Source organism: Schistocerca nitens, chromosome 3, assembly GCF_023898315.1.
Source record: "Schistocerca nitens isolate TAMUIC-IGC-003100 chromosome 3, iqSchNite1.1, whole genome shotgun sequence".
NCBI classification, from domain to species: domain Eukaryota; kingdom Metazoa; phylum Arthropoda; class Insecta; order Orthoptera; family Acrididae; genus Schistocerca; species Schistocerca nitens.
In genome coordinates, this window is record NC_064616.1 from 919,293,838 (window position 1) to 919,319,526 (window position 25,689).

The 25,689-nt window shown below is 42.6% G+C and overlaps 1 protein-coding gene across 1 annotated transcript in view; it reads right to left on the reverse strand.

Annotated features, from left to right (window-relative positions):
• Nucleotides 1-25,689, reverse strand: part of LOC126249484 (dynein axonemal heavy chain 7-like) — a 1,193,512-nt gene that overhangs the window by 890,263 nt on the left and 277,560 nt on the right. Inside the window, exons 18-19 of the mRNA XM_049951137.1 lie at nt 17,212-17,432; nt 16,981-17,115 (exon numbers count right to left, since the gene is read on the reverse strand). Of these exons, the coding sequence (XP_049807094.1) occupies nt 16,981-17,115; nt 17,212-17,432 (356 nt within the window). The remainder of the gene's footprint in view (nt 1-16,980; nt 17,116-17,211; nt 17,433-25,689) is intronic.

The window sequence follows — 25,689 nt, forward strand, 5'->3', positions numbered from 1 at the left end:
GTTTTGTAGTTTGATTCTTAATTTCTTTCCGAGTGTTTGTGCGCTTGCATATTTAATTACATAAAATCCTTGCGTATTCTCGTATTTGAGAGGAGTAATATTGCTTATTGATAGCTGTATAGTATAAATTCGTGGAGTCGTTAGTCAGTTTTTGTTTTGGACAGCCAGTGCTTTCTGTTTATTTCGTAGAGTCAGTTAGCAGCAGACAGAGGCCAGTGCAGTTTCATCTGTGCTTGCAAAGTGACGTGTGCGAGCAGCAGTAGCAGAAACTAGTCGTATATTCAGTTTTTCGTATTAGTTCCGCAGGTTTAATTCAAATTACTTTGTGTGTTTGTGTACTTGCGTGGGGAAATTTTTCGGATCTTTGCCTATTTTCGAATTAGAAAGGGGTAATATCAAATTTTAATAACGGTAGTAGACCGAGCGAGGTGACGCAGTGGTAGCACACTGGACTCGCATTCGGGAGGACGAGGGTTCAATCCCGCGTCCGGGTTTTCCGTGATTTCCCTAAATCGCTCCAGGCAAATGCTGGGATGGTTCCTTTGAAATGGCACGGCCGGCTTCCTTCCCCATCCTTCTCTAATCCGATGAGACCGATTACCTCGCTGTTTGGTCTCTTCCCCCAAACAATTCAATCCAACCCAACTAATAACGGTAGAGTGTAACATCGCGTAGGCGGTTGTCATTTGTACTAAGACAGGGATAGGATCGCATTGTAATATCTGTATAGTGGCGTAGTCGTGGTCATTTGATTGCTTGGTTCGTAAGTAATTATTCATATATCGCAGCTCAATCTGGCGCTGGTGACGCAACTGTGCAGTCGCATATTGCTGCTTTATTTGTCGCAACTCTACACGTCCAGATCTTAGCAGTAGGGTGTGTGCGTGCTGTGTGCAGGCGCAGGAGGAAGTGGCCGCGGTTCGCCAGCAGCTGAGCGTTCTGTTGGCCACGTTCAGCAGCCTTCAGGTTGCTGCCTCGAGGTGCAGCGACGGCGGAGGGTGTGGCGCGTCGCTTGAGACACCCTAGGTGTCGCATGCTGCGTCCGCTGACTCAGCCGCCGAGGCACCTTCTAGTGTACCCGGCGCGTTGGGGCCGCCCTCATCTCAGGGTGAGTGGCAGACTGCAACGCCTCGCCCGTTCATCCTGTCAGTGGGTAGGTGTCCGCTCCTTCAGCAGGGCCCGAGCAGGCACACGGGGACAAAGGCTTGCTGGTTATAGGGAGATCCAACATTAGGCGGGTGATGGAGCCCCTTAGGGAAATAGCGTACAGGGCTGGAAAGAATTCCAACGTGCACTCGGTTTGTCTGCCGGAGGGCCTCATCCAAGATGTGGAGGCGGCCTTGCTGCGGCTATCGAGCGTACGGGGTTCAGTCGTCTGCAAGTAGTTGCTCACGTCGGCACCAATGATGCCTGTCGCTTGGGTTCTGAGGCGATCCTCGGTTCGTACAGGCGGCTGGCGGATTTGTAGAAGACCGCTGGCCTCGCCGGGGTGCAAGCAGAGTTCTCTATTTGCAGCATCGTTCCCAGAGTGGATCGGGGTCCTTTGGTTTGGAGCCGAGTGGAGGGTCTCAACCAGAGGCTTCGTCGACTCTGTGACGATCTTGGCTGCAGATTTCTAGACTTGCGCTATTGGGTGGGGAATTGTAGGACTCCCCTAGATAGGTCAGGAGTGCACAATGGAAGCGGCTACTCGGGTAGCAGAATACTTGTGGCGTGCACATGGAGGTTTTATAGGCTAGGCAGTAGTGCGAGGTGTCCTGATGAACACTCACCAGTCGACGTGCAGGCAGGGAAATCAGGACGCGCTCAGTGTAAAGACACTTCAGCTATGAAAATATTAGTAGAAAATTTTCAGAGTGTTCGGAATAAAGTTCCTGAATTTACTGCGCTCCAGTAAGCGTGTGGCGCGCAAATTATTCTCGGGACTGAGACCTGGCTGAACCCTGAGATAGGAAGTTCTGAAATATTTAGTGAGGGTTGGAACGTGTATCGGGAAGACTGATTAGACATCGTAGAAGGTGGTGTCTTCATTGCAGTTGACAAAAATATTGTGTCTACTGAGGTGGAAGTAGAGTGTGATTGTGAAGTTATCTGGACACGTTTAACAGGGCTAGGAGAAATGAAGTTAATGGTTGGGTGTTATTACCGGCCACCAGGTTCCACCGTGACAGTTCTAGAATCATTCAAAGGGAGTCTACACTCTGTATCGCAGAAGTACCCGGATCATGCTATATTAGTCGGAGGCGACTTCAACCTACCTAGTATAGACTGGGATGTCTATGGATTCATTACAGGTGGTACAGACAAGCCGTCGTGTGAATTACTTCGGAACACATTATCCAAAAACTGTCTTGAGCAGCTAAATCGACAGCCGATGCGTAATGGAAATATTTTATATCTGGTAGCCACAAACAGACCAGACCTCATGAACGGTGTCAGTGTTGAGACAGGGGTTAGTGATCATGATGTTGTCATTACGACTATTGTTACGAAAGTTAAAAAGTCGGTCAAGAAGGCTAGGAGAATATTCTTACTAGAAAGAGCAGATAAGCAGTTGTAGCATCCCACTTAGTAAATGAATCGACTTCATTTACTTCCGGTACGATGGACGTGGAAGAATTATGGGCAAATTTTAAACACATTGTAGATCACGCATTGGAGAAGTATGTGCCGAAAAAGTGGGTTACGGACGGAAAAGACGCACCGTGGTTTAACAGCGCAATTCGGAGAATGCTCAGGAAGCAAACACAGTTGCATTCGCGGTACAAGAAAGATCGGGAGAATGAGGACAGGCAAAAGTTAGTAGAGATTCGTGCTGCTGTAAAAAGAGCGATGCGCGAAACGTACAACCACTACCACCGTCATACCTTAGCAAAAGATCTTGCTGAAAACCCAAGGAAATTCTGGTCTTACGTAAAATCGGTAAGCGGGTCGAAGGCTTACATCCAGTCACTCACTGATCAGTCTGGCGTGGCACCGGAAGACAGCAAAACGAAAGCTGAAATTTTAAATTTAGCATTTGAGAAATCTTTCGCGCAGGATGATCGTACAAACATGCCGCCGTTTGAGTCTCCTACAGATTCCCGTATGGAGGACATAGTGATAGACATCCCTGGGATTGTGAAGCAGCTGAATGGGTTGAAAATAAATAAATCACCAGGTCCTGATGGGATTCCAATTCGGTTTTACAGACAGTACTGTACCTCATTGGCTCCTTACTTAGCTTGCATTTATCGCGAATCTCTTGCCCAACGCAAAGTCCCGAGCGACTGGAAAAAAGCGCAGGTGACGCCTGTATATAAGAAGGGTAGAAGGACGGATCCTCAAACTTACAGACCAATATCCTTAACATCGGTTTGTTGCAGGATTCTCGAACATATTCTCAGTTCGAATATAATGAATTTCCTTGAGACACAGAAGTTGCTGTCCGTGCATCAGCACGGCTTTAGAAATCATTGCAATTCGCATTTTTTTCACATGATATCTTGCGAACCATGGATGAAGGGTATCAGACGGATGCCATATTCCTTGACTTCCGGAAAGCGTTTGACTCGGTGCCCCACTGCAGACACCTAACTAAGGTACGAGCATATGTGTATTGGTTCCCAAATATGTGAGTGGCTCCAAGACTTCTTGAGTAATAGAACCCAGTACGTTGTCCTCGATGGTGAATGTTCATCGGAGGTGAGGGTATCATCTGGAGTGCCCCAGGGAAGTGTGGTAGGTCCGCTGTTGTTTTCTATCTACATAAATGATCTTTTGGATAGGGTGGATAGCAACGTGCGGCTGTTTGCTGATGATGCTGTGGTGTATGGGCAGGTGTCGTCGTTGAGTGACTGTAGGAGGATACAAGATGACATGGACAGGATTTGTGATTGGTGTAAAGAATGGCAGCTAACTCTAAATATAGATAATTGTAAATTAATGCAGATAAATAGGAAAAGGAATCCCGTAATGTTTGAATACTCCATTAGTAGTGTAGCGCTTGACACACTCACGTCGATTAAATATTTGGGCGTAACACTGCAGAGCGATATGAAGTGGGACAAGCATGTAATGGCTGTTGTGGGGAAGGCGGATAGTCGTCTTCGGTTCATTGGTAGAATTTTGGGAAGATGTGGTTCATCTGTAAAGGAAACCGCTTATAAAACACTTATACGACCTATTCTTGAGTACTGCTCGAGCGTTTGGGATCCCTATCAGGTCGGATTGGGGGAGGACATAGAAGCAATTCAGAGGCGGGCTGCTAGAGTTGTTACTGGTAGGTTTGATCATCACGCGAGTGTTACGGAAATGCTTCAGGAACTCGGGTGGGAATCTCTGGAGGAAAGGAGGCGTTCTTTTCGTGAATCGCTACTGAGGAAATTTAGAGAACCTGCATTTGAGGCTGACTGCAGTAAAATTTTACTGCCGCCAACTTATATTTCGCGGAAAGACCACAAATACAAGATAAGAGAGATTAGGACTCGTACAGAGGCATATAAGCAGTCATTTTTCCCTCGTTCTGTTTGGGAGTGGAGCAGCGAGAGAAGATGCTAGTTGTGTTACGAGGTACCCTCCGCCACGCACCGTATGGTGGATTGCGGAGTATGTATGTAGATGTAGATGTAGGTGGAGGTAAAAGTACTCTAATTTTGGTTTTACTAAATATTTAAGAGAAACTTGGAACAATACTATATTAATTAGGCATGCAACACATAGTTTGGTATATTGGTAACATTGTGTGGAAGTTACTGTGCCATCCAATAATTATTATAGGAATAATAAAAGTTTTCCTAAAACATACATTAGCGTTCTGTTGCCCATGCTGTGGGATAAAAGTATACAGGCCTGGGGCAAGAGTGTGCAGTGCGACTTTTACCCCAACCACAAAAAATAGAAAGATTGAAACATCCCCTTAGAAAAATTATTCATGACTGTGTTTAAACTGACACACAATATTTTTAGCGCAACGCAGTCTGACTTCCAATAATCCCTACAAAAGAATGGCTCTGACTAACATTAACCTATACCTTTCACAAATCACTTACCTCACAAAAATCTTCGTTACTCAAACTATTGCAATACAGCGAGCGCCACTAATGCCAGCTAAATAAAAGATTCAAACTACTGAAGGCACTAACTACTGATAGGCATAGTTAGCAAATTAAAGATTTTGATAGACAACAAACAATGTATATACCTTTATAGTGTTCAAAAGTCATAATATATATAGCAGTTCATGACATCCATTCTTAGAAATGTGCTGTTTCAGATGGACACACGTCCAGATCATCCGCTCTCAAAAATCTGCCATCTCACTTCCCCACATCCACCACTGCTGGCGGCTCACCTCCAACTGCGCAAAGCTACGCGCTGTTACCATCCAGCTGCCCAACACTACAATAGCGAATATTACAACAATGCCAACCAGCCACAGACTACTCACAGCACAGCCAGTGATTTTCATACAGAGCGCTACGTGGCGTTACCAATAAAAAAACCTAAACAGCCAACTTACAAGAGTTGCAAATAAATACGTGGAAAACCAAATTTGGTACTCTTTATCTAAATATGCACATGTACATAATATTATTATAACTGAGAACTGCCTTTTACGCATTGTAATTTCACGAACTGAACCTAGATGACCAGCAAGGGTTACACCGCCTAACTTTGAATAGTGACGTAACTAAAGCGGACAATGAAACAAAATACATATTCCTCTTGTAGAATAACGGAAAGTAACATAAAACAGCCATTTTGAAATTAAGATACTTTAACACGATGAAACGGAAATGGGAATGGTTGCCTATCCAAACTCGCATTTCAACGAAAATTTCAGTAAACTGGTAAGCCGGACAGATCGTCGGCAAAACTAATTTAGACACAAACCTTCGAGAGCATTTATGAATTGGTCTTGATAGTCTTTTAAAAATGTCTTTAATTTCGATATAACCGCCTTTAAAAATCTGCATCGTAACGCTGACTGAAGCAAGGAAACACTTTTAATAGGTAAAGGTGAAGCAAAGTTTTAGTGTTCCGTGGACTTTCACAACTTCTGTCCTTATAACAGAACTATCTTCTACATCAGCTTCGTCCTCTGAAAAATTTGTGACCAGGTCAGAGCTATTGTTTGCAGAAATATCTTTGCCTCTGATTCCGACGAAGACAAAGTAAGAGTTTGTTTCTTTGAAGGTTTTTTTAACAGTAGAAAATGTCTACTTCTTTCTACTACTTCTAGCAAAGTTTTCTTTTCAGCATATTCCGCCTCCCATATTGCCTTATGAGGCCTTGAAGTTAACCACTATGGCGAACACCCCTTCCTACGTTTCCGTTTTTTTTTTTTTTTTTTAACTTTGGGAAGTGGAATTATTCGCCTGGTGATGCCAAGGGTGCAACTGATGAAGCATTGGCAGAAAAGGAGTATGTGCTGGGAGAGGAACTAGCTCTGCAGTTAGCAGATGAAAGATGAGTAGACGACTCATTAACGATGGGAGATCCTTGTTCCGAAGTAATAAACTGTGGATCCTGCTGGGCATTATTTCCGGCGTCGTGCTCCTTGTCTTCTAGAGTGATTTCCCTATCCTTGGTGATTCACCCTCTTCATTTCCACCAATGACTATGAATTGTCGTTCATCAACTCGTAAGAGCCATTGTCAAAATTTCTATTAGTCACTTCTGACGCCGCAAAATCGGCATCTGAAAATTTGTTTCGATTGACAGAAAAAATTCTCATGGCACTGAAACCTGTTTCGACATTTTCAACAGTAACCGCCTTTTCAAATGCCACTTTCATCCGTTCAGCTACGTTATACAAGCTCAAGACTTGCCTGGGATGACGCACCTTTTACGAATCTACTGCCGTTTCGTAAAAAGCCTTGAAAGACCTGGAAACGTTGCCGTCAAGTGGCTGTGTCTTGGCTGCTATGAGGTGAAAACTCTTAGCATATGTTTGTGGCTATTTTTGGCGAAGGAAATAACCTCCAAGCTTGTTTGGGAGATATGGTTATCCAAGATTAATAAAATGGGTTTGTTACCTTTGAGATTCGTAAACTTTTTGAAATGATTAAGCCATGTAATAAACTCTATTACTGTTATGTAGCCTTTATCGGATATAGCCATAACACATCCCTTTGACCTTTATTTATCACTAAGGGATAACGTCGCTTCCGTGCAGAAATGAAGGGTAGCACATGGTGTGCAACAGTGACTATTTGCTTCTGTTCTGCAGCCACTAATTTTCCCCCCTTCTCTCTTTCGTCTAGGAGCTACATGTTAAAGGAGCTTAATAGGGACAGTCTGAACGCCTGTCGTGTCCATGTTGTAAACACGATCGGGAGGAAACCCATATTTCTAGAAGACTGCTTCCAGATTGTAAATTATTTCTTTCATTGTGTCTTGTTAATCCCCATCATGCGTGCTACGTACTTTTCCAGGTCGTTCTGTGGGACAATTTATTTCTTTTCATAAACTCACGGGTGAATTCTCTTCCAGAAAGTCGTTTTTCAACTGGAAACCTATGACTGGTGCAGTTTTTTTTCGGTGAATTCAAAAAGTAAATGTAATCATTTGAGGGTAAGGCCGAAAAAATGCAACGCAGCACTATTGCTTGTTCTTCCTCCAATGAAAACGTTTTTGATAATCGGCGGAGCTTCTCACTATCTTTGCCAGTTTTACGACGTTTTCGTGAGGCAGCCTCTGGAAAGCTAATAGCTTTGGTTGCTTGCCGAATTGAGCTCCCATTTTCATTAAGGCCAACAACTTGGTGGTAGAACTGCTCAATTAAAGGCTGTCGAGTTGGTGTTCTCGGTCAGTTTCTGGAAAACAATGCTTTCATGGACACACATGATTGTATTAGAGTGTGTGAGACCTTAACTTTTCCCGGCGAATTGAATGTTCAAATAACTTACGGGTTTGCTGCCGAGTGACGTCATCGACCACCGCCGATATTTCGACAGGAGCACACCCCGCCATTCTCAAGGCATATCTGCAAGGAGGAAGCAATGTGCAAGGGAATTTAAAACCTCTGCTCACTAAGGTTGTGCATCATATTAATTCTCCTGCCGCCAATCGCATCAAGTAACGTGCTGGTTTAGCTCTTATCGTGAAAGGATCCACTATACTCGCCGTCAATTAGATTTTGTTTCTAAGGAATTATTTGAGCTTCATTTAATGATGGCGCCTAATGTTTCTGAATTTTCTTGGGATTGGATGGACGGTGCCTCTTGGTCGCAGTCTGACTGGGAAATTCAATCTGTAACTGCTAGTCATTCGGCGAAGTTTGAACGTTTCCTTGGCTCAGTGTCTAATTCTAATTTTAATTCTCGACGTTCTGTGACCAATCTCACTGAGAAAACGTTTGACGACGCAGCTTTGTCTGTGCTGGGGAAAGGTTTGAATTTCGCACCGACGCCTAAGAGTTTGCCAGTCGTTGATTTTATTAGTTCTATTGAACAGGCTGTTTATAAACTACCTTCTGAGGTTGCGGAAGATGTTAGGAGGAAAGCATGCCGTGTGTTGACTGGGGCCCGTCCGCCCAAGTGTATCATTACAGCAGCTGAGGCGGCTGCTTTACGTTCACACAGAATGGATCCTGATATTGTTATTTTACCTGCGGACAAGGGGAATGCCACCGTTCTGTTGAACAAGCACGATTACATTCAAAAGATGCAGTGTCTACTTTCTGATTCGGCGTATCGCAAAATCGGTGCTGACTCTACTACGAGTGTTGAGAGAAAGACTGATAACCTCCCGAAGAAAAGTTCTTTGTCACAGGAGACTATCATGAGTCTTAATTCTTACTGTGCTGTACCACATAGATTATATGACCTCCCTAAGGTCCATAAAGAGGCTGTCCCGTTGAGGCCTACTGTTTCTAATATTGGTGCTCCGACATATCGTGCAGCTAAACATCTTGCTAGTTTGTTGAGCCCACTAGTAGGTAGGTGTGAACACCACATTAAGAACTCTGCAGATTTCTTAAGTCGATTGCAGGGATTGCGTTTGAATGACTCTGATATTTTAGTCAGTTATGATGTGGTTTCTCTTTTCAATCGCGTTCCTCTCTCTGATTCGTTGCAGCTAATTGAGGTTAAGTTTGGTGTCGAGTTAACAAATTTGTTTCGACATGTGCTGACTTCCACTTACTTTTTATTCAATGATCAGTACTACGAATAGACTGATGGAGTTGCAATGGGAAGCCCGTCGTCACTTATTGTGGCCAATTTGTTTATGGAAGACTTTGAGGAACGTGCATTGGAGTCAGCGACCTTGAAACCTGCGTGTTTTTTCAGATATGTAGACGATACTTTTGTTGTTTGGCCTCATGGTAGTGAGAATTTAAACCGGTTTTTGGAACACATGAACTCAATCCACCCGAATATTCAGCTCAGCGTGGAGGTGGAAAAGAATGGATGCCTTCCCTTCCTTGATGTGTTGGTCAGAAGGAAGACTGATGGTACGTTGGGATATTCTGTTTGTAGGAAGCCTACTCACACTGACTTGTATCTGCGAGCTGATAGTTGTAACCACCCAGCTCAGCGTGCAGGAGTACTTTGTACCTTGGTTCACAGGGCCTCGTTATCTCAGACTCTGAAAGTTTGGCAGCTGAGCTGTCACATCTCGAAGCCACCTTTCGTCAGAATGGTTATAGTGAGAGGCAGATCAAACGTGCGTTGCGCTATCAGCCTTCTGTGCAACCGGTGAGTGACGATAGCAACGAAGTGGCACCTAAGTCTACGGCCTTTTTGCCTTACGCAGGAAGCATTTACAACGGGATTGGCCGTATTTTGCGGAAATATGATGTGAAATGTGTTTTTCGACCACATTCTAAGATTAAGGCCCTGTTGGCTTCCGTAAAAGATGATCTTGGTTTGCGTAAGGCTGGTGTCTATAGTATTCCTTGCAGTTGTGGCATGTCATATATTGGTCAGACAATCAGTACTGTGGAAGACCGGTTTATTGAACATAAGTGTCACACACACTTACAACAGCCGAGCAAATCCGCTATTGCATGGGGGACTGATGACCTTCGCAGTTTAGTCCCCCTTAAACATCCCAACAACCACCACCACCGCTATTGCAGAACATTGCCTTGACACCGGACATCCTATGGAATACAACAACACGGAGATTCTGGGTCCGCAGCTCATGGTCGTGCGGTAGCGTTCTTGCTTCCCACGCCCGGGTTCCCGGGTTCGATTCCCGGCGGGGTCAGGGATTTTCTCTGCCTCGTGATGACTGGGTGTTGTGTGGTGTCCTTAGGTTAGTTAGGTTTAAGTAGTTCTAAGTTCTAGGGGACTGATGCCCATAGATGTTAAGTCCCATAGTGCTGAGAGCCATTTGAACCATTTGAATTTGAGATTCTGGCTTGCACGTCCAGCTATTGGGATAGTGTTATTAAGGAAGCTGTTGAAATCAAACTATCAAGCAACCTTATAAACACAGATGGTGGATTTTGTTTAAATGCTGCTTGTAATCCGGCTCTGCCTCTCATAAAAAAACAGAGGGACAGAATTAGTGTTACCTCACCTGTTGATTAATAGTCACTATCGATATTTCTGATGTTGGTTATCTTTGGTTGTGTGTTGACTCTGCGGTTACTTGTTCTGTGTGTGGTATCTTCCTTGTTTCTCCTCAGTGAACCGAGGTATTACATTCCCTTGCACATTGCTTCCTCCTTGCAGATGTTCCTTGAGAATGGCAGGATGTGCTCCTGTCGAAATATCGGCGGTGGTCGATGACGTTACCCGGCAGCAAACCCGTAAGTTATTTGCATATTAGAAGTGTGTTTGAGAGGTAGGTCTATTTGAAAAAAGGACTACCAAACGAACGAAGGGCTACAGAACAGGAAAATTAATTTCAGTTCTCTGAATTGAACAACGAGGCATGTAAGGTAAATAAATAAGAACAAAATATTCTTGAATATGCTAGACGGGACTACACAGGTCAAGGTAAAGCTTATGGAGTAAAAGTTCGCAAATAGTTTCTTGATGGAGTAAAAGTTAGCCGGCCGGAGTGGCCGTGCGGTTCTAGGCGCTACAGTCTGGAACCGGGCTACCGCTATGGTCGCAGGTTCGAATCCTGCCTCGGGCATGGATGTGTGTGATGTCCTTAGGTTAGTTAGGTTTAATTAGTTCTAAGTTCTAGGCTACTGATGACCTCAGAAGTTAAGTCGCATAGTGCTCACAGCCATTTGAACCATTTGAGTAAAAGTTCTCAAATAGTTTCTTGATAGGGTAAAAGTGCACACTGCGGACTTCTACCCGTTTACAGCTGACTATTTGTACCCCATTCAGCTATTTTTTCCGGCAATCTACAGATAATACATACAACTAAAGTTATGGAGATCAAGGTGGCTATTGGAAGCTGACAGCCACCAATTCTACTGCCGAATTATATGATTTTTAAATGGATTTAGGCTCACCTAACACTCAATGAAAACTATACGAATTTTACGTGTAAAACGTACAAAAGTGAGTTACCGCAATTTCTCCAGCTGTAAGCGTCCGATTACCACGAGGTACCAGAACAGAAATGAGAAAAGGATGACGTGTGCGCTGCCTGGTGGTAGCGTAGTGCCTTAGGGGCCTGAAAGCTTGATGCGTAGTCTTTCCCCATGTGTACTCTCACCCCCACATACCCTAAACAGTATTTCAGCAACAACAGCACCGATATGCTAACTGCTAACTCCAAGCAGCATCACTGCTCGTTCGCTGCTAGAGTACCGATTATTCTTCGTATTTAACTGTCCTCATTCATACATATCGATAAAACAAATATCACACTAGAGTAAGCTCGGACCACCCTATCGAATGGATACATAAAATTCCACTTTAAAAATAATTTTGTATGTAACGGGAAATAAACTAACGATTTTCGTTGATACTGAACATCGCAAGAACAGTGTTTGTTTGCGATGACTACTACTACAGATGGGGAAAACGTAATTGCAAATATCTTGGGTAACTCCATAAAAAATGCGCCTGATGCCTGTTAGGAGGTACACTATGTGATCAAAAGTATCCGGACACCCCCAGAAACATACGTTTTTCACATTAGGTGTATTGTGCTGCCACCTACTGCCAGGTACTCCATATCAGTGACCTCAGTAGTCATCAGACGTCGTGAGAGAGCAGGAAGGGGAGCTCCGCGGGACTCACGGACTTCGAACGTGGTTAGGTGATTGGGTGTCACTTGCGTCATACGTCTGTACACGAGATTTCCACACTCCTAAACATCCCTAGGTCCCCTGTTTCCGATGTGATAGTGACGTGGAAACGTGAATGGACACGCACAACACAAAAGCGTATAGGCCGACATAGTCTAATGACCGACAGAGACCGCCGACAGTTGAAGAGGGTCGTAATGTGTAATAGGCAGACATCTATCCAGAATATCACACAGGAAATCCAAATTGCAACAGGATCCACTGCAAGTACTATGACAGTTACACGGGAGGTTAGAAAACTTGGATTCCATGGTCGAGCGGCTGCTCATAAGCCACACGTCACGCCGGTAAATGCCAAACGCCACCTCGCTTGGTGTAAGGAGCGTAAACACTGAGCGATTGAACAGCCGATGGCAGGGTGTGGGTATGGTGAATGTCTGGTGAACGTTATCTGCCAGCGTGTGTAGTGCGAATAGTAAAATTCGGAGGCGGTGGTGTTATGGTATGGTCGTGTTTTTCTTGGAGGGGGCTTCAACCCCTGTTGTTTTTCGTGGTACTATCACAGCAGAGGCCAACATTGATGTTGTAAGCACCTTCTCGCTTCCCATTGTTGAAGAGTAATTCGGGGATGGAGATTGCATCTTCCAACACGATCGAGCACTTGTTCATAATGCACGGCCTGTGGCAGAGTGGTTCCACGACAATAACATACCTTTAATGGACTATCCTGCACAGAGTCGTGACCTGAATTCTATAGAACACCTGTCTTGGAACACATGTTTTGGAACGCCGTCGTCGTGCCAGGCCTCACCGACCGTCATCGATAGCTCTCTTCAGTGCAGCACTCCGTGAAGAATGGGCTGCCGTTCCCCAAGAAACCTTCCAGCTCCTGATTGAACGTATGCCTGCGAGAGTGGAAGCTGTCATCAAGGCTTAGGGTGGGCCAACACCATATTGAATGCCAGCATTACCTATGGAGGGAGCCACGAACTTGTAAGTCATTTTCAGCCAGGTGTCCATATACTTTTGATCATATAGTGTACGCCCGTATTTGGGGACAATGACTTGCGAAGGTAGGTGTTGGATCTGAAATCAGAGACTAAGTAACAAAATGTGTGCTTCTGTATCTTTGTTGTAAGTTATTTCTTCAGTCTGTTCATGGTATCTGGCATAGTCCCACGTGTAGTTTTCGCTGTGTGATACCTACGATAATAATGTGATTTAATTTCATTATAACAATATACAAGTGTTGCTGTGGCTACTGCTCTACACGGAATTTTCCACATTGGTGATCCATGCCAAGCATTCTGAATTCGGTAATGCCCAGTGCCATATTCCCGCCAAATTAGACATAGGTTATTAGGATATACCCCCCAACCAAATACTGTTTTTAGTGGACTACAAGATATGATTATGTTCTCCTCCCACACAGATGGATGGCCATGTGGAATATTTGCAACGAATTAGTGTGGTCCAGCCCTTTCGATCTTAATGTCTTCACCAATGAGACAGATCAAACTACCTCGGTACAGAACTGTGTTTAAGCGCCTAAAACAGATCTTGTGTGTAATTCTATTGGCAAGATTATGTCCCATACGCATTCCATTGTAATTCCATGCCAGAAATTCAGCAGATGAACCTGTTTCCTCTCCCAAGTGGAACCTGACCAGCCATGTCACATGGTGGTACGCATTTCTCCTCCTTACACGAGGCATCAAAACAACGTTTCACCAGGCAACGCCGGTCAACTGCTGTTTGTGTATGAGAAATCGGTTGGAAACATTTCTCATGTCAGTCCGTTTTAGGTGTCGCCACCTGCGCCAATCTTGTATGAATGGTCTGAAAAGCTAATCATTTGCATATCACAGCATCTTCTTCCTGTCGGTTAAATTTCGCGTCTGTAGCACGTCATCTTCGTGGTGTAGCAATTTTAATGGCCAGTACTGTAACTAATGCCGTGGTGGGTAAAGTTTTTTGGGGCAAGCATCTCGGAGATGCAACATGCATTTGACACTATCGAAGACTGCGTTCACAGGTGCCTTACTTTGTCATACCGTTTACCTTCAGTACCATTGTCCACAATGGCGGACGCCAGAGAAAGCACAATCGGAGCAGTCCTGTCACAAACAGTAAATGGCAAACAACAACCGCTCCGAATCTTTTCATGGAAACTCACAGTCTCAAAACAGATGTGGTCAGCTTACGATCGAGAGCTTTTGGCTCTGTACGAAGGCATTAAACATTTACTTGAGGACATTGCGGGATGCCTGATAACTACAGTACATTCACTGTTGCGATACGCAACCCGAGTAAGAACTGCACTCCACACTGCTTCCGTTATATGGATTACAGTGGCAATTCACTACACAAATTTGTCACATTCTCACACTGAGAGCAACAGTACATTTTATTGAAATGGTGAAGGAACAAAAAAAATCACAAGATTACATCAATCTCGATAGACGGCAACATTGACTTAACTGCGGAACCAGTTCCGATTCCTGGCACAGACTTGCACCTATGGTGTGACATTTCACAATGCAGAGTATGTCTGCTGGTTCCATTAAAGTTCCGCAGAGCTATTTTCGATAACCCATAGTTTGTCACATCCTGATATCCATTCTAGCACCAAATTGGTCATGGAGCCTTTCATGGTCTCCGACATTAAAGTCGAATGCAGGAAGTGGACCCATACTTGCATCAACTGCCAGTGCTGCTAGACAGAAAATACTAAATTCCTAAAGGAAGACCGCAGCACATCCGCCTGGCTCCAGTGGAACTACCGCATGTGGATCGCACATTTCGCCTTCCCCACATCAATAACAACTGATCCAGCTGACAGTTCAAGTCCCACCTGTTCACAGAGTTACGCAAATTGTGTGGTGTCCAAATATAGCATACCATCCTCGAGGTAATGCCCTCGTCAATCATTGGTACAGGACTCTTAAATCTCCTCTCATGTGCCATTGCACACAAAGGACAAAAATGGTTCAATTGGCTCTGAGCACTATGGGACTTAACTTCTAAGGTCATCAGTCCCCTAGAACTTAGAACTACTTAAACCTAACTAACCTAAGGACATCACACACATCCATGCCCAAGGCAGGACTGTAGCGCCTAGAACCGCTCGGCCAAAGCGGGCGGCCACAAAGGACAGAAGCCCTGCCATGGATATTGCTTTGGTGTGTGTATTCCCTATGAAGAAGATTTGTAATCATTGGTAGAAATTTTGTACAGTGAATGCCTCGGTCTGCCAGTTGACTCCGCTCCCAGCTGATAGTCAGCTACCAGCAGTAATAAAAATGGTGAAATAACGTATCTCCCACGTCCATGCACTCCATAGTCATGCAGTAACTATCTGTATACAAGGCATTGAAGGATTGTGCGTGATGACACCATGTAGGTAGGCCTACAATACCTGTACGCCAGACTTCGTAAGGTGCTACAGTGTGGTGATCACTCATTCACAGTACTACCGAAAGGCAAGCCCTCAACAGTTTCCTTTCAAAGGCTGAAGCCAACATGAATGCGTCAGGATCAAGAGAAGGACTAGCTGTTCCATAAGAGGACCTGCTATCTAACACCGACACATTAGCTGTGGATTTCGGCTCTGCTCTTCTCCCCCAGCGGGAAGGGACAATGAGCTGCCGTCATCCTTGTTTCCCGCTCTCGCTAGGGCTGGGACCTACAGACCCTGTCTTACCTGACTCATTGGAATAAGGGCACCACTGACTCCACCTTACCTACCAAAGGTGCTCCATTTTGAAGCGGGAGGTGTGCTCTGTGGGGACAACGACCTGCATAGGCCGACGGTACATCTGAAATCAGAGACTAAGGAACAAAGCATTTGAATTGATGCCTTTGTTTTAAGTTGTTTGTTCGGGCTGTTCGTCGTATATGGCTCAACTTCACATGTATATTTTGGCGCCTGATATTCATGCAAATAAAGTGGTTTAATTTCGTCACAACAGTATGCAAGTGATCTTGTGCCTACTTACACTGTAGCAATTTCTCATATTTATATGATTTAAAATTTTAATTTAACGAATATATTTTAAAAGTTAATCGACTATCATGATACAACATTTTACATATTAATGTTCTAACATTTATTTTATAATACAGTTGAATATGACTGCAGCTTGTCAGTGGGTAGTATGCTACACATTTAGCTCCTTGTTTGGAGAAACATAAAGAATGTTTCAAACATTCTTAGTATCTTTGAGAGGGCATGTTTATTATTTGTCATAAGAAATCTTTTATGGACTGTAACAACAGTTACTCATGCAAACCTTTACCTATGAGACTACTGTAAAACTGCTGCCCTCATCAGGAACCATAGATTAGTCTGGCCTCTCCACAAATATCTCTCCACTGTGGATGGACCTACTGTGTGGCTATCTGTCCCATTCAGGCATGCTGCCCAACCCACCTTGGATATGTCCATGGTAACAGAAGTTAAAAAATTAAATGAGGAAACTATTGCAGAAAGTGCAAGACTGATTTCTTCACCTCAGAAAGACAGAAACTAAATCGAAATGTTTTTATGGTAATATTCGAAAGAATACTGGAGGTCAGACATCAATGAAAGAATTGTATTTAAATTACGGTATATTTGTTAGAAATTAATATATGCATAATGTCCACTGCTAATGCTTATAAATTACTTTGTCGCCAAATTTCATGGAAAACTAAAATAATTAAAGAAAAATTTTGGAAGTATTAAAGACTTTTTAGACTATTGAGAATCCAGTTAATGTAAAAAACTTAATATCACCATAAAACAGAAAAAAATATATTTAAAGGGTAATGACCTAATAGATACTAACCTTAAGTGCACTAGTTTTACCACAGAACGCATTACCAACCAAAATAATGCCATTATATATGGGAAAGATTTCAAGAAACTGAATAATTTTATTTACAAATTGAGATTCTGGTTGATATTTCAGCTTCAGAATTTCCTGTAACAATAAGAAGTATTAAATGTTAAAACATAAAATAAAGAGATTTCTTTATGAAATTTTATTTGCAAATGATGTACATATTTCATGACAAACCTTGTGGACTATCTCTTGAAAATCAGGTACTATCCTTAATTGATTGTTTTGTTGAAATACATCTGATAATATATCAGAAAAAAGAGTTCTATCATGTGGAACTAATTTCGGTGCATTTAATTTTATTATTGTCTGCATTAGTAGTAGCTCCTCATTTTCATTTGGTAGCTGTAATTTCAATTTTCCAGCAGCCCGTAGGACAGATTTTATTGCCCGCATACCTTGAAAAAAGTAAATAACATAATTCCATGCAAACTTTTTAAGAGTGAAAAGAAGTACTGTAACATACTGTATTTGGCAAAGTTATAACATAATAGCCTAGAGCTACACAGCCTGCTGTGACTACACTTCTGCTAACATTTTTTCCCTTCTTCATAGTCATCATGTATTTGTAGTATATGTACAAGCGTGTCTAAACGTTATTCAACCTATTTCTCCTGTTAATTCATAACGGGAAACTTTATTAATTGATACTAATGAGTAGTTGAAGCTATCATAATGATGCATAAGGACAGACTTTGAATGAGCTAATGAATCATATTAGACATGTCGACTCCTATTACTAGAAGGCTAAGACTGAAACTTTACTGCAACATGTTCTAATTTTTCTGAAACTAGTTAACTAATTAAAATTGAAGTTAGGAAACACCCAAAAGTACTATTGGTTTTTATGTCTTTTGCCTGTCAGATTCCCAGGCTTGACAGTAAACTTTTATAGCTAAAAATTTTCTAAATGGAATGACACCTTCTGTTAATTAACTAGCCGGCCGCTGGTGGCCGAGCGGTTCTGGCGCTACAGTCTGGAACCGCGCGACCGCTACGGTCGCAGGTTCGAATCCTGCCTCGGGCATGGATGTGTGTGTTGTCCTTAGGTTAGTTAGGTTTAAGTAGTTCTAAGTTCTAGGGGACTTATGACCTCAGCAGTTGAGTCCCATAGTGCTCAGAGCCATTTGAGCCATTTAATTAACTAAGCCATTATGTTAGAACTTGTCGAAATTAACATAAATGAATATAAGTGTAAATATGGCTGTCATACACATAAACTGGTAATTCACAGAGTAGAAACACAAAATAGTTGTGCAACCTTTCGCACATTACTGAATATTTATTTTGTAAACTAAATTGTTACTTGAACATACAGCTCAGTCTATTTAGAAAATCTAACCCAGAAGTTTCTCAAACCATTATGTACTTCCTTAAATACTAAAATTTTCGTACAACAGTCTTTATGTGGCCAATCCCAACCAAAAATCTGCAGTTCGCATGCTGATCTTGACATGATAACATCTGTGTCAGTCTTGGCGCAGAAAGCTCAATGGTGACATCTGTTTAACACGTTTGGTACAAAAATACCTATCTGTAGTCTTTATTCACATGCTCAGTATATGTGTGTGACTTACCTAATATATTAAATGGAACTAGTGACTGGTATTAACGTTTATGAGTTTTCCTCTCAAGTTAAAGTGTGAATAATTGGACTCTCGTTATGTGTTATATATGTCAAAGTGTTATGTTGGAGAAACTTAACTTCCATTTATTTTTGTGACATATGAAGATGAATTCTGTCTACTGCCTGCATAAACTGGAGCCACTGTAATAACGTTATTGTTGTGTCATAAATCTATTACGAATAAGTACTGCGAATATTTTGTTGAGAGCATTCTGCTGAGATGCACTGTGAAGGCGACTGCCTGTGAAAATTATTTTTTCTAGCATCTATAACTGGTCACTATATAGAGTAATAATAAATATGAGAAAAACTTAATTAAACGATGTGTGGTGTACATTATTGGAATATTTCCTGTAACACCAGTTTTACAGCAATGCAAAAAACATATTTGATGAGGCACTGAAGGCAGAATAAGGATTTGCAAGAAGGAGACCTCACAAAATGAACATTGGTATTATTTTATGCATCCGGGGATCCTCTCTGTCAATGAGGTAAATAAAACGGCCTTGGAATGGCAGCTGTGCTAGCACATATTAGTGCTGCACTATAAATTATATTTACTATCAAGTGCGGTTAATTTTAATACTTCAGTCAGTTCCAATTTAGATGAAATCTCTGGGCAATGTGTGTATCATCATGTTCAGTAATGTTGCAGTTGCATTAATGTCACATGAAAAGACCAGCTGTTCTTACAAGACTTTTTTTTCCAAAATGTGGGGGGACCATTCATTTATGTTTCAAATGGAATAAAATTTAAATGCACACATCACATTACTATATGCAGTCATGACAAGCTCCCATTTATATGAAATCTCTAGTTAACGTGAGTATTATCATGTTCAGTAATGCTACAGTTACGTTACTGTCACATGAAAAGACCAGCTGTTCTTGCAAGATTTTTTTTCCAAAGTTGGGGGGACCATTCATTTATGTTGCAAATGGAATAAAATTTAAATTCACACGTAACATTACCATGTGCAGCCATGACAAGTTCTTTGAAAGATTACTTACTGAACTAAAAAAGGTGCCATTTAGAGGCAAATCAATCAGACAGTATATGTTTACTAGTCATCTTTCTTAACTAACTGAAATTCTAACCTAAGTCTAATTATGTGGAGACAAAACTATAAACGAAAAGCTACAGATAAATTCAGTATTACCCTCATTAACATGTTCCTAGTTTCACACTCTCACAGTTCATGAACAGCACAACAAAGATAATTATAGTGACTTCATCAGAAAGTGACCATGTGCTTCAAGTCTAGATAGAGAATTTTATGATACATCCTTAAGAAGCCAGTCCTCAACTGTAATGCCTCCACACCAAATCCAGACCACAGATCCAAGTACAAGTACATGCACTTGTCAGTGTACCTGTGGACGGAAAAGCTACACTTCTATATCTACATCCTCCTACATACTTCGCTAGCTACTGTATAGTTTATAGTGGAGGGTACCCTGAACCCTTGCTCCATTCGCAAATCAAGCGAGGAAAACATGGCTATGTACTTTCATATGAGTGCTAATTTCTCTCGTCTTGTCTACCCGATCCTTATGTGAAATATACGTTAGCGGCAGTAGAAACGTTCTGCAGTCAGCTGCAAAAACTGGTTCTCTAAATTTCCCCGATAGCGTTTCGTGAAAAGAACGTCGTCATCCCTCCAAGGTCTTCTATTTGAGTTGATGAAGCATCACCATAACACTCAATAGTTGATCGTGTCTACCGGTAACAGATCTAGCAACATGCCTCGGAACTGCCTCCATGTCTTCGTTCAATCGAACCTGGTGGCGATCCCATACACTAGAGCAGTACTCAGGACTGGGTCACACAAGTGTTCTATATTAGGTATTCTTTGTTGATGAGCTATACTTTCGTAGAATTCTTCCAACAAACCGAAGTCGACTATTGGTATTATCTAATGTCGTCCTTAGTTGTGCACTCCATTACACATCGCTTTGCAACGTTACGCCTAGATGTGACTGTATCAAGCAGAACGCCACTAATACAGTTTTCGGAGATAAAAAGTTTGTTTTAGCCACTTACTTGCATTTACTTACACTATTCTACATTTAGTGTAAGCTACTATTCATCATAGCAAACGAAAATTCTGTGTAAGTTATCCTGTATTCTTCTGTAGTCAGTCACTGATGATACTTTCTCAACTACTACTGTGTCAACAGCAAACAGTCACAGGTTGCTACTCACTCTGTCCGTCAGATCATTTACGTATGTAAACAACAAGAGTAGTCCTGTCACACTTCGCTGAGGCCCCCCTACAATACCTTTGTCTTTGAAGAATGCTCGCTATCGGGGACAACGTACTAAGATATTCTACTTAAGAAGTATTCGGGCGACTCAAATATATGGGAACTTGGAACCTCACCCATTCACCACTAAACGCCAAGGCTCCCACAGGAACTTCTGTACTGCAGTGAAACTTAAATGGATACTGATCATATTTGGCCCTGGAGAGACCTGTCTGCATCTGCTTACAAGAAATTGGTTTTAAAGTCACCGATGCAGCAGCATTTAGGCACTAACACACCTAAAGCAAGGACGATCTTCCTGGGGACAGGGCTAATGGTACGATGGCTGTTTTCGTCGTTGACAATGTCACTCCTCTTCTGTCCCTCGTACCATGTCGTACAAGCAGTTGCAGTGGAAATTCTCACACCAGCTAAAATCACAGAGCGTTTTTAATATCCTCCACCTCATGATCCGTTGGCTGCAGATGCGCTTCTGGTCTCTCCGCCACCCATTCCTCCTCATGGGTGACTTCAATGCACACAGTTTGCTGTGGGGATAGGATATGGGGATAGCATACCTTATGCACCAGGGATGAATTATCGAGGGCTTCGTCCGGTTGGAGAGAACGCAATTTTATACAGCTACAAGGTCGTCTACAGCCATAGATTGTTTTTCTCCTCAGCTATTGTAGACAGGTTTGGATTCCACTGACCAATTTCCGGTGTGGATTCACCTGCTGACTCGGACGATGGTCAGCAAGAGACGACAAAGATGGATGCTTCGAAGTGCAAATTGGTAGCAATATAGCAGATAATCTTCGAATAACAGAAATGTGCCCAGGAGATGGTGGACCATATTACCTTGAGTGATCCGTCAAGCTGCTGCCGATTCCATTTCCCAATCTTGCAACCACCTCAGACGACGGCCTGTTCCATTATGGAACAAAGAATGTAGCTCAGTAATCAGATCCACGAACACAATTTTGCGGAAATTCAAACACCATCCAACTGCAGAAAATCATCGTGCCTTCAGCTCTGCTAGATCACAAGCGAGTCGAGTGACAAAAGAACGGAAGAGAAACTCCTGGAAGGAATTTACGACTTCCGTTACTGAGTCCACTTCTACTGTATAAGTTTTGAAACCAATAAGAAGAATTTCATTGAAGTGTGGTATACCTTCGCTTACGACTTTATTGAGAAGTGGAGTCTTGGTGGATGTGCCTAAAGGCTTGGCTTAGGTTTTAGTTCTACGCTTGTATATGGAGTGGCACCACACTCTCTCTCCTCCGAAGAAGTAGTTCAAAGCCGCTAGTGATGGTGACGGTCTTCTGGGTCTATGAAGGGATTATTCTTTTCCATGTCCTCCCTCATGGTGCAACGAACAACTCGGAAGTGCATTACACTACCCCCACGGAATTAAAGGAACGACCTCAGCGTGTTTTGCAGGGCCTCACAAGGCCTCACACAAGTCTGCACACCCGAGAGGCTTTCACAGAGCCTCACTGAACTGTTCTTTCTCACCCACCCTACAGCAAGACGTTGGCTCCGACTTGACCAGTAGAGTGGTACCATGTGGCATACAGGTCGTTCCAGTAAGGGGGCGTTAGGCTGTCACATTGAACGGAGATTATGTTGATAAACAGAGGTTTGTAGCTAACAGTGTGGGGAACAATATGGTGTACTGGAATTCTGAATAAAACCAACCTTCTTTCAGAAAACATGTGTTTTATTATTTATTGAACCAATCGAATATAATTCTGACTTCAGATTCATTTCTCCTGTAGCTCCTCTACATATCCCTTCCATCTTCCAGCTTTCTCTTCTTTACTTAGTACTGGCTTTCTAGCTGAGTTCATGATATTCATCCAGCTGCTTCTCTTTTCTCCAAAGACCTCTTTGATGTTCCTGTAGGTGGTATCTGTCTTTCCCTAGGTATACATTTCTGCTTAGCCATTTTGCACCTTCTGCAAGTCTCCTTTATTGTACATTTGTATTCCTTTTCACCTGCTTCATTTGCTGCATTTTCGTGTTTTCTCCTTACATTAATTAAGTTGATTATCTCCTGTGATTCCAGAATTTGTAGTACGCCTAGTCTTTTTACCTATGTGATCCTCTGCTGTCTTCACTATTCCATCCCTTAGATCTACCCATTCGTATTCTACTGTATTTCCTTCCCCTGTTTCAGTTCATCGTTGCCTAATGCTCCCTTTGAAGCTCTCAGCAACGACTGGCTCTTTCAACTTATCCAGGTACCATTTCCTTAATTTCCCACGTCTTTGCATGTTCTTCAGTTTTAACCTACATGTCCGAAAGAGCAGACACCATATCCATATAAGTATATAGTTCTGGCAATACTGGCCATGACCTTCTTCTTCTGTGCGGATGCACACATATTACCCGAACTCTTCCGGAACTTGGTAAGAATGTCTTCCACGAGTAACGACTGTGTTGGGCAGGGACACTACGAATGTAGTGTGTGGACATATAAGGTGAGAATGTGGGTCTCGTGGGAGGCGTGCGCGAGATAGTCCTTGTAGTCGCACTATCCTCTGTGCCCTCGGTGGCTCAGATGGACAGAGCGTCTGCCATGTAAGCAGGAGATCCCGGTTTCGAGAACCGGTCGGGGCACACATTTTCACCTATCCACGTAGATATATACAACGCCCGTCAGCAGCTGAAGGTATTAATATATAATTCTAATTTCCTTCTAGACCACTGCGGGTCATCAATGGTGTCTGTTCTTTCGGACATGTCCAAAATAACGGACACCATATCCATATAAGTATATCAATTACACTGTGTCGGCGATTGCTGCGCGAACACCGTTTCCACACGCGTGTACACCGTCTTCTTTCTACCACGCAAACATTTGGGGTTACATTCGTCTGGTATGAGATGTTCCCGAGTGGGGGGGGGGGGGGGGTGGAGGGGGCGGGGCGAGAGGGAGTGCACTGGGGGCCGAACCGCACAATAGCCCTGGGTTCGGTGTGAGGCGACGGTGGGGTGGGTGGACTGTTGTGAGGTTGTGAACCACTGAGGGCTAGGGCGGGGTGAAGCCTCTCCGTCGTCTCTAGGTACATGATTTAATACATACATACATACATACATACATACTGCCCATAACTAATAAGTTAAGCTCAGACTCCGCAACTCTTCTGACAATGTCATACAGCTTAAAACATGGTTCTGATATTTCTGTAACATAATTATATGATCAATATGAATCGTTCCAGTGCCTCCAGGTCCCTTCTAGGTACAAAGCCTTCTTTTATGATTCTCAAACGGATTGTTAGCGACCACCAAATTATTCTGTGTGTAGAATTCTATCAGTTGACTTCCTCTTTTATTACTTTCCCCAAGTAGACCTTATCCTACTGATTTTCTTTCTCTTCCTCTTTCTACCACCGAATTCCAGTCACCCATCCCAATTAAGCTTATATCTCTCTTAAATATCTGAATAATTTCTTTCATCTCATCATACATTGTTTCAGTCTCTTCATCATCTGGGGAGATAGTTGGTACATACATATTTTTACTATTGTGGTGGGTATTGGCTTGGTGTCTGTCTTGGCTATGTGTTCGCTATGTAACTCATAGTAGCTTATCCGAATTTCCATTTTCTTATTCATTATTAGGCCTACTCCTGCATATCTCTATTTGGTTTAGTATTTATAAATCCTGGACCTGTACATCCTGCCACCGAATTTCTCCAATCTTCACTATATCTGTCTTCAACCTCCCCTCTCCCCTTTATAAATTTTCTAACATAACGACCCGACTGAAGGATCTAGCATTCCAAGCTCCGATCCACAGAATGGCAGTTTTTTTTCCTCATTACGACGTACTCTTGTGTAGTTCCCACCCAGGAATCCCAATCGGGGAAAATTTTGCTTACAGAATATTTTACACGAGAATATATCATCGCCATTTAACCACGCAGGAATAAAAAATGGATATATAGGCTTTGATATTTATCGAAATCCGACCACGACCGATCTTATTACACACAGGCAGTCATGTCACCCAATGAAATATAAATCCGCTACATTCCGATCCATTTTAAACCGTATGAATGAAGTTCCTCTTACTAGTGAATCTCAAGTGGCTGAATGTGAAGTTATGTAGTATACAGCGTATCAAAACGGTTAAGATCCAGAATTTGTTAACGCAATTAATAGAAGTATATTGAAAAAGAAAAATCTTTCTTCTCATAGCGGATCAGAGGCAGATTTTATAAGGCTTAGACCAGCCGAGCACACAAAGGAACGTTCTATTTTTTTGTAGAATACCATATCTGGGTGCAATATTCGAAAAAAGTGGCAAATGTATGAGATGTAAAAACATTATTCTAGCATATTATACTTTTTCGAGTATCAGGTATAAGGAAAAAGCTGTGGTAAATAAATATAATGAAGCATGTGTACGTTGCATTACATGAAATGATTGCCCTAAGAAATATATAATGTGTTCATTTTACTGAAGACATTAAAACATCAAATTATACCACACTCAACCCCCCCCCCCCCCCCACCACCACCACCACACCCCGCGAGTCGGTGGCTGGGGACAACTTTAAAATTTTCAATGGGAAACCTTGTTTTTTAATGCAGTTTAAGCTTCTGTGGCAAAATCTAAATACGTTATGTTTGTAGGATTTTCTTCGTTTCGACACAGATGGCGCCGTAATCGGAGGAATAGAAATGGGTACACAATAGTAATTTACATCCTGCTCAACGGCCCTTTAATATCCAATGGCCCGTGGGACCCCACCTCCATGCTGC